A 10,485-nucleotide genomic window follows, 5' to 3' on the forward strand; every position below is an offset into this window, starting at 1 on the left:
CTTTGAAAAATTATTTAGTACAAAATAATGTCACAACCAACAAATTTGCTGCTATATCACTTGTTTAAATTTATATAGAATATTGATTAATTGATTTTAATGAAATTCAGTCAAACGTTCTAATGAGTGTTTCTCGAAATTTTTATCCTCTTTTTCTAAAAATTTCATAATAGATTTAAAAAGATTTTAAGGTTGCTTGCCTGATTAAAAACATTATTTAGAATATTTAAGCTTTTGAAACTAATAGTGTTTGGAATCTATACTTTCTGCATAGTTGTAAAATAAATTGTTGGTATCTGATGCATATCCAGATTCATTGTTTTCAGAAGGTTCGTAGCAGCCGGAGTTTTTTTCGTACATTTCATAATACTTATTCGTACTCTAGGATTATGCTCGTATGTGTATCTTCTTCTGTAGTTGCTTGGTCTCCTCCTATACTGATGATGGTTTCTTAGTGTACAATAACCATAAATTATATAACTGTTTTGTTGAGGCCTTTGCTGGCTATAGCTTGGCCATCTGTTTGGGGCATACTTGGACCCTCGGACAGGTTTGCCGTTCGGACCTGATACGTTTGAGGCCTCAGGCATATTCTTATTACCCATAACAATATCGAACTGGACAGCTTCGCCTTGTGCGACTGATCTTAATAATTTATTTGGGTTGTTTTTGGTAATGGAAGTTTAATGGACAAAAATATCAGTGTTTTGATCATTACGATGAATAAATCCGTAGCCTTTGCGTACATTAAACCACACCACTCGGCCAGTAATTCCAGATTCTAAAGTCTTTTTAGATCTTGTTTTTTTGAGTCTAGCTGCTTTAAACGTTCTAATCGTTCTAACTAAAGGAGCTTTTCTGGTAGCGGACAAACAGTGTCTTAAAATTTTGTCATTATCTTTATGTACAGAAATGCTTTGGTTTTGAGTGTAGGTATTTATAGGATGGTTGTTATTTTCAATTATGCTGTTATATTCATTATTTGGACGAATATTTCTTTGGTTGTTAATATAGTAATTTGATTTAGATCGTTCTTTACTAAATCTGTTAAAACTATAGCTTACATTTTTTCCTTCATCCCTTGTTTGTCTAAAATCCATATCACAAATGTGCATCACATACCTTTTGAAATCTTTTAATCCTAGTGAAAGGCTACTGGACACCCTGTTTTTCAAATGGTTTGGTAATAGGTGCAAGTATAAAAATTTTTGCAATACCTCTTCGTTTTTCAAGTCGAGTAAACACCTACTTACTTCTGTGTTCAGGTCGTACCCACTAACAGACTTAAATTCTTTCTTTGGCATTAAAATATGTGGCAAAACTCCATCTTTTTCCAGAAGATATTTACGTAAACTTCCAAAGTTTCTATCTTTAGGCGCTGTACACAAGTTATAGTCTGACATGTCTTTGTTTGGCCAAAATTCACGAATCATCCAGTATTTTTCAGCATTTTCAATGATGCCATGGTCAACTAGGCGTTCTTCGAAATAAATAAATTGTGCCTTTGAATGATCAATACCAAATTTAAATGACTTCAGCCATTTAAGTCTACTGTCTCCATAATCAATTGATTTTGAGTATGAGTTATAACCAATGTTGTAATTTTCCGTTTGAAACATTCTGTGTTGCATGGAGTTGTGGTCTTTTTGACTGGTTGCACACTTTAGCGTTTCTGTGTAACGAGATGGTTTTCTAGAAGAGATATGTTGTGGTGGTATTTGGTCAGCCATCATGATACTATTGGCATTTCTTAAATTTAAAGAACTTAGTATATCTACCTCAGCAACATCAGAAGGTTGCAAACTCGTATTAAACACAGGGTCACCATTTGTAGTCCTAAAGGGGCCTGTGGTAGGAACTACCTTTAATTGGGGGAAGTCCCCTTTTTGTGCTAAACTCTTAGCGCGTTTAGCTCTTGAGGTTTTTACTGATTTTACCTTACTCATTATGTTTAACTTAGTAATTAATAAGTATGTAATAAACTTAATATATATAATTTCTTTAATGAAGTGAGTTTATTGAAAACGTGATGTTAATGTGAAAATTAGGATTTTAAAAAATAATATTTTTTAAATTTTAATTTATTTAAATAAAGCAGTCAAATTATCAGTAGAATAAAACTGCGAATATAAACACAACAAGTAAAAACCAAATGCTTCAAGTCAAATGTCTTAATAATGTTCTTAAAGTGCCTGAATGTCACAAATCTTAAATACAAAATAGGTCTTATTAACACTACTAATAATACAGAGTCTTAATATATATCGTGCTTCATGCACAACGATGGTTAAACTAAGCACAATGTAATATAATAGTGCAAATAAACATCAAGATCTTATAAAATGAAAATAATAAAATAGTTCTTATAATCAATTAATGTGCCTCTCGCACGGTCTTATGGCTTAACTATAAACAATTGTCTAACGCCCCCTGGCGGTCATTTAAAAAATAACAAAATGCATATTTAGTTACAAAATAACTGCGGCCCGTAGAGGATGCTTGATAAACCAGCAGATTTTTTTTAAGAAAAATTCTACAAGATTAATAAAAAGCTGCCGACCACTGTGCTATGAATATCCCTGCATATACTAATCTGCAGCCCGAAAGCCTGAGGCCAATGAAGGGTCGAAGAGTATATTTATAATTTAATTGGGATGCGATAATGAAACTTGGACCTGCAAGCATGTAAATGTGGCATGGGTATTTAAAAAAACTTAAACTAGATATTCTAAGTTAAAATGAAGATTAAAAAAAAAGATCTTAGATATAACTTACTGAAAAATTATTTATTTACATTAGGTATTTTTTACTTAAGTGTAAAGCAAAAAACTCTAACTACGATTACGGACCTCCTTTTTTAGTTTTGAAGTTTGGTCTGCGACTAGCAAATGCTTGTCGATCCCTGCTCTGATTAAATAATGAAGTGAAACTGATTAATTACTTTATTAACATACTATATTAAAAAGAATAAACATAGTTACTTTGTCATAATCAGAATGTTAATTTCTAAAAACACGAATTTATTAGTCTATTTAAGTAACATAACATGGAGAGTTAAAATTTAAAAATATTGTTGTGTTTTTGATTTTAATTTCAAAAAAGTCAACACAAAAAAAACACTTTTCTAATCTTATAGGTTTTATAAATATGTTTTGATATTAACATATCTAGCTTCAGTGTCAATACAGTGGTTATATTTTTAAACTTTTCCGGACTATTTTAATACAAAAGTTAAAGTTTAACAAAAACATTTAATACCTTAGTAGATTATTAGAATTTTAGTTTTGTACTAATATGCATTGTGTTTAAAAAAATTAGTTATTATTTCCTTTATTATTTACTAGTTTTTTTTTTCATTATGAACCTCCCTAATATATTTTGTAATTAAAATAACTAGGATTTGTTTTAATTCGAAAAATCTTATAACGATGCTGATATATTGTTTTAACTAGTTTCTATTTAGAAAACTGACTTATGTTAGTCATGTGAAGTAATCTACATGTTGAAATACTTTATTTTTATTTAAAAACTAGTTCTTTCTAATTGTGTGTTGTGTTTTGTAAACTTTTTCTTTATTTTTTATTAAATTTTGCTAGTTGTTTATAAAAGGAAAATTATTGTAGTTTCTACTCTACAATTTATTAATACTATCTTTTTAACTATATATGCTAATTGGCAAATTAAAGCACATGTCAGCAGGTTTAATTAAAACAAAAATATAGTTTATCATTAATCACCTTAGAAGTTCTAATAAGTAATTTAAGCTTATTTTTTCCACTACTATTTTATTTACTATTACTTTTGAATTAATTAAAATCAAGAGTTGAAATAATACTTTTAAAATGTGGTTATTGCTTAATTATAATTAGGTTTTAATTTCTGTTTTATATTGATTAAAATTATCCTGTTATAAAATAAACGTTCTCAATTTTTTTTTTTCTTGTGCGTACAATGAAATATAATAACTGATATTTAAAACTTATTTCAAATTAAAATTTTGTTTAATTATAACTAAAGACATTTTTAACAACCTAATTAAAATGTTAGATTATTCTTGTAAGTTTCTCACCCGTTTTATAATATCATTATTAGTATTATAAATTTAAAACCGTTTTTTATTTCCAGTGTCCAAGATAATGAGAACTTCTTTGTTCAGACAGAAAGTTAGAATAAATAAACAAAAATAAAATTATTGTAGAAAATACAATATTGTTTCTACTGTTTTAGAAAAATAAACAAACCCACACTTTTGTTTCACTAGTACTTTGGTTTGTTAAAACATTTTCAAGTGATAAGAGGCTGAAATTATACAAACACAATTATTAGTAATATATTTATCAAGTAAAGAAAATAAAAATTAAACTTTAAGGCTATATAAACTTATAAAGTATTTCCATAATAAAAACATAATTAGCTATAATATAAATTTTATAACTAAGATTTTACAGACTAACAACTTTAAACATATATAAGTTAACAAGCTAAACCACAATGTACAAAAATGCTCTTTTCCTAAAAATCGTAAAATACCGAGCTCTAAAATATTAAATCTTCATAAATTGTCTTATTTAAAATAACTTTTGCATTTATCCATATATCCATAAACTTTCTCTCTAGTCTAAACTTAAAAGTTCAGGTTGTTCTTAAAACATAATCTTGTAGGCACTGTCCAATCCTATACTATCAATATCAGTATGATGATTCTCAACGTAGTGTTTAAATAATGCAGATTCGTCTCCATTACCAACCAAGTTAAAGTTTTTTTTGAATTTTTTCAGTTATTTCTTTGTGCATTCCATCTTACATTAAATCTGTTTTTTGTCTGATCTACATAGATATTTTTGAATATTGAACACTGAGCAAAATATATTCCATAATTTTTACAGTTTAATGTTGGTTTTATGTCTGTTGTTTTGTTTTCAACTGATATTCTATGTAAATCTTCTCATTTTTTATGTTTTTATAACTGTTGTATCTTCCGCATATTGCACAATTTTTGCATTTATGCATTTATTAAAAGGTACGTTGCTTCCCTTTTTGTCTATACTACTAAATGTATTCAGTAATTGACTTAAACTTCTTGGTTTAATGAAATATGGTTTTGCAAGTGGGAAAAGTTTCTTTTTTTCTTTCGTGAATTTAGATAAAGTTTTGAATTAAGACGACCAGTATATGTTCTTAAACTTTTGAACTTTTAGCAGATTTAAATTCTCACTTGAGTTAAATTCACTAACGTTTTCGAACTGGTTTTTGACTATTTTGGGATTAAAGTAAGACCTTATGCATTTCTTTTTAAGTTTCAATTACCTTTCCTTAGCCGTATTACCTTATTAATTCATGTATTTTATAAACAGTATTAAATTCAATTTTAATTTTTTTTAAAGGAAAAAATTATATCTACTCAAAAACAAAACTAGTTTAAAAGTTATTTTATAATATAAAAAAACCTTAATTTTTTTAACAAAAAACAAAATAAACTAGACACTTCGAATAAAAAAAGAAAACAAATTTTAAGAAAAAAAGAAATTAGTGTATCTATTCAGGTTTTATTGTTATGAAATTAGTATTTAGCATGTGAATAAATATTTTAATTAATACTTAAGTATAAGTTCTAATATATTTGGCTATATATATTGTATCAATTATTTAAAACATAACGAGCTCGGTAAACAAATAAAGTATTTTATAACAACACCTGTATTCTTTAAATATAAAACTCTCTTAGTAAGTTGAAGTAAAACTATTGTGTGTGTTGAAATTTATTAAAATTGATGACTTAAAGTTATTTCTAAAGCTTTTCACATTTCAATTGTAACTAAACAAACTGATTCAATGAATAGAAATTATATTAAATGTTAAAACTACTAATTTAGAACAAAGACTACTATTAAATCAAATATTTGTACTAATAATTTAGTACTAAGACTACTGCAAACTTACATACTAGTTTTTTTGATAACATTTTGAAAAAAAAACAATCATTTTACTTAAAGCAAAACTTCTAAACAAGCGACTAAACGTAATATCAAATTTAAAACTTTAAATTTAAAATCTATTACAGAAGCAATTGCAAAGTATCGTACTGTTGTATGAAATTTTTAAATCATTAATAAGTGGCCACAACAAGATGATACTAAGTATATTAACTAAAAGACCAAAAGAATAATACGCGCAACTGTCGCAACAAAGATTCCTGCCCTTTAAGTGGCAAGTGCTTGCAGGAGAATGTTGTATATAAGGTAAAAATCACTAGTTAGATCGAAACAAAGGAATATATAGAATCCAAAAGAGGCCAATTTGTATGTACACATTAGTGATAATAGGAATAAAAATAACTAAGGAACAGAACTTTCCAAGTAAATTTGGAGATTAAAAAACAATTACACTGCTACGAATTAAGGTGGAACTACATGCATAATATTAGATAAATAAATAGGTAAAATCTGAAAAAATTGCAACCTTGAAAAAATTAAAGTAGCACTTGCTAACAAGAAACGAATTTTAAACAAATGACAAGAGCTTTTTTACACCTGAACGCACTTTAGGAAATTTTATTTTAAACTTAGCGTGTTTAAAACTTTTATTACTTATTTTTAAGTTTGCTTGTACCCTTATTTGTTAAATGCCGTTTTGTTTTGCGTTGTTATAAGCTAAATCTAAATCTGCATAAACATACTAATTATTGTAGGTATAAATGCTATTTAAAATTTATTATTCTTTTTATTATTATTGCTTATGTTTTTTAATTTTGTTAATTTAAATATTTAGTAATGATACTATATTTATATTATGATTTTTAATTTAATTTGATTTTATTTTAACTTTTATTATTTATATTTAGTTATCCATCGTCTTATTTTTCATATATTTTGCAGGCCTGAAGATCCCTTAAGGGTAAAACGTCGTTGCCTTTGTGTAAATAAATAAATTTTATATCAAATAATATAAATTTACTGATTAAAAAAGTTAAGTGAGCAGATATTTAATCACTTAATAATAAATTTTAAAAGGAATCTGTATTAGTATAATGGTGAGTATTTTAAATCGTTTTTTTTTATAGTTTATTATAAAATACCCTAACATACGGTCTTAATACAAATGTAGTAATTAACTATTTTTTTCAAACTGTTTAAACTATTATATCAACTATTTTGTTTTGTACATATTCTTATATAATGCAGATAACAAAAACACAAGACTATAAAACATAGAAAATTTTAAAAAATAAAACAGAACGATCGAAGACTGTTAAGGAGTATAATACTTAAAAAAACTATAACAAGATAAGTTTTCTAGAACGTCTACAAAACAATCAAACCATTGATTGTTAGATCGTTTTTCTAGCTTTGTAGATAAATACTCTTGTGTTGTCAACTCTCATAGAAAGTACTTGATACTATAACTAATACATACAGCTTAAACAGAGGAATCTAAAATAAATTAACCGGTCTCAATAAAGATTGTTTTAGAAAAACTTTCAATGCTTCACAACTAAAATTAAAAAAAACATTTATTACCCATTATAACGGAAGCATGATAATATCTTTATTTTTTTATATCAGGTTAATTTGACAATTTGTTTTCATTTTAATCTAATGTTTCTAATTATTGTAGTATAAACCAATTTTGAATACGAAATTCAAATGATAAATTTAGGAAACAAAACGGTTATACTTTCATTATCAGCTATATCTAGCGGTAGTGCAAAATTTAGGTTACAACGGCTTTACTTATAAATACAAGTTAGGAAAATAGTTAAATTTCATTAAAAATGTTATTCATGGAAGTTTAAAAAACTTACAAAATAGTATCTCACTAATTCGCATTAAATGTTAAAAAAAACTGTTTATTTTTAATTACTGTTAATAAGTATCTTATACTGTACTTTATTTACATAGATTTATTAAATAGTTGTTAAATATCAATAAATTTATTAATTTTTTTTTATTATATATACCAACATTTTTTAGAATTTTTTTTTTTATAATTTTAACAGGAGTATATATAAACGTAAAACAAAGTTTATTTGTATAGTTACAGAATAAAAAAACAAATAAAAATGCACACAAACATAGAAATAACAAAAAGTTTTGTAAACACAACAAATAGTTTATAATTAGCTCAAAAATAAGAAAAACAGTATTTCGTCAACATAAGGCGTACTTAACACAACTAACATCATATTCTAGACTTTTAACTTCTAAATCACAACAATGATCATTGACAATATCGTATTTATATACTCTAGTTTTATAACTCTCATTACAAAATACTATAATATTATAACCAACACTAACAGCTTGCACGCGCCAAGAATAAATGTTTGATTCCAACAAGGTAAAATTTCTGAAAGAACTGTCAAAAACCTCACAGCTTTTAATATAGTGTCCACTAATAACAAATAGTTTATTACTCATGCTAACTAATGCATGAAGACACCTTTCTTCAATCATATCGGGTAAATTTGTCCATTTATTTTCATGATAATCGTATGCTTCTACAGATTTAAAATTTTGCTGATCATAGTTGTAACCTCCACATACAACAATTTTTCCTTCAAAAACTGTACAAACTGCGAAGCCTCTTTTTTCTCTTGTTCCAGCTAAATCGGTCCATTTGTCATTTTTCAAATTGTATTCATAGCATAAACCAATTTCGTTAATTACATATAAGTTTTTCCTTAAGGAGCAAACGTAAAAATACCTGCAGGCGTGATGTAATTGCCCTTTAGATGACCAAGTTTTAGTCTTATTACAAAACTTAATGATAGACTCATTGAAGATTTCATTTTCAGAAAACCCACTGTAGTGTACGGAATTAAGCGAAATTCCACCCAAAATAAATAGTTCTGAATTAACAACAGCAGTTTTACATTCTCCAAGAGAGATCGGCATTGAAACATAATTTTCACATTTGAATTTAGGACCATCTAGTTTATAAACACTTTTGTCAGTTACAGTACTTACACTTCTTGAATAACATCTTTTAATCTTTCCTCCACATACTAAAATACTGAAATCATCTTGGTTGCAATATCTATTTTCATACAAAACTTTTGGTATAAATTCTAAAGTTTTTTTTCCTTGCATTGCTACTTCTGCTTTTATACTTGTCAAAAAGGACGTTATTTAACTTATGATCTAGGCAGATTTAAAAATATGTGTGTCAAAAAAGTACTTAATTAAATTCTATAAGAAACACTATTTGAATAAATAAAATAAAATAAACTTCTATAGACTAGATATAAACTGTAATTTTTAGTACAACTCCAAAAGTAAAAATTCATTTGAACATCAATAGTTTATTAACAGTAAAATAACTGTTATTTAAAAGTTCAATTAAAGATAAATCTACTGACTACATATTTTAATGTTTTAGGTAAAAAAGAATGTTTTCCCTGAACTACAGTTAACTTTTATTGAATATGTTATATGTATATAAAGTTAAATGTTGTCTTGTTAGAAATTTTGTTTCATAATTAGTTTTATTTGTTTTTAGTTGTTTGTTTAACTTAGTTAAACAGTACAAAATTTAAAATAAAATTAATGAAAAATACTGAACTTTTACATCAAAACATAATGATATGGAAGCAAAATTAAATAATAGTATACACAAGTAAAAAGGTTCATTAGATGACAAATAATGTTTTGGATTAAAAAACATACTAATTTATATTTTTTAACTATTCATTTTATTAATACACACTTTATATACTTTATATACTTTATAAATTTAATATATAACTGAAAAAAAATGTAAATTAGAAAATGCTATTGGACTAACTGATTAATGTAACTTTAAAAACTATTGTTGTCCTTAAATAGTTTCTAAACATGGACTTTTTAAACAATAGAAAAAAGAAGATTGATTTTAGAAAATTAAAAATAGTTTTTTTATCTGAGCATATTTTAAGTTTTAGAATACAATTTTGAATCATCTTTTTAAGGTTTACATTTTTTAAGTATTGTTTAAAGAAATTTAAATGAATTATAATTTATAAAAGTTAAAAAGTATTTCAGAAATCGAAATATAGGCCACACCTTACGCTACCACTAGTTTACATAAACTAGTTTTGAGTGATTAAAACATTTCTTTAAGTTTTCTTTTAATTTATGTTTGTGCAAGGCGTATACAAAGCTTAAATTTCTTTACTGTTTTTTATTCTTTACATTTTGTGTAAATAAATCAATTTTATATTTCATTATTTTTTATATCTTTGCTCAAAGTTATAATATGATTCAATTTTTTTTATTTTGAAATGTTTAAAAATTATAAATGTATTCTTTATAATCAAAAAAATTATTTGTATGTGAGCTTTCTATAATTACCAGGGTTTAAAAAACTAAATTTTAAACATACAGTACAAACATATAAAAATGCTTCAGTGATTGATATTAATATTTTTCTTCTACTTTCGCGTCTTATTTGAAAAATATATATAATTAAACTTATTTATAATATGAATTTTTTAACTATCATCTGACA

The 10,485-nt window shown here is 25.7% G+C and overlaps 1 protein-coding gene across 1 annotated transcript; it reads right to left on the minus strand.

Moving 5' to 3' along the window:
- Positions 1–2,841: 2,841 nt before the first annotated feature.
- LOC145832668 (kelch-like protein 38) lies at positions 2,842–8,894 on the minus strand. The gene is made up of 2 exons (XM_082939970.1): positions 8,298–8,894; positions 2,842–2,907 (listed from the first exon to the last, which is right to left on the minus strand). Exons 1-2 carry the CDS (start codon positions 8,892–8,894, stop codon positions 2,842–2,844), a joined length of 663 nt encoding a protein of 220 aa, XP_082796096.1.
- Positions 8,895–10,485: the final 1,591 nt, after the last annotated feature.

The sequence above is a fragment of the Thalia democratica genome, chromosome 3 (assembly GCF_965202585.1).
Source record: "Thalia democratica chromosome 3, ktThaDemo2.hap1.1, whole genome shotgun sequence".
NCBI classification, from domain to species: Eukaryota; Metazoa; Chordata; class Thaliacea; order Salpida; family Salpidae; genus Thalia; species Thalia democratica.

What these genes read in the sequence shown, in the direction of transcription:
- LOC145832668 (XM_082939970.1), bottom strand. Translation starts at nt 8,894, where the DNA reads ATGCCGATCTCTCTTGGAGAATGTAAAACTGCTGTTGTTAATTCAGAA. An exon ending in ATTCTTGGCGCGTGCAAGCT is followed by an intron (nt 2,908 to 8,297) that starts GTTAGTGTTGGT and finishes TTATTTAATCAG; the next exon opens with AGCAGGGATCGACAAGCATT.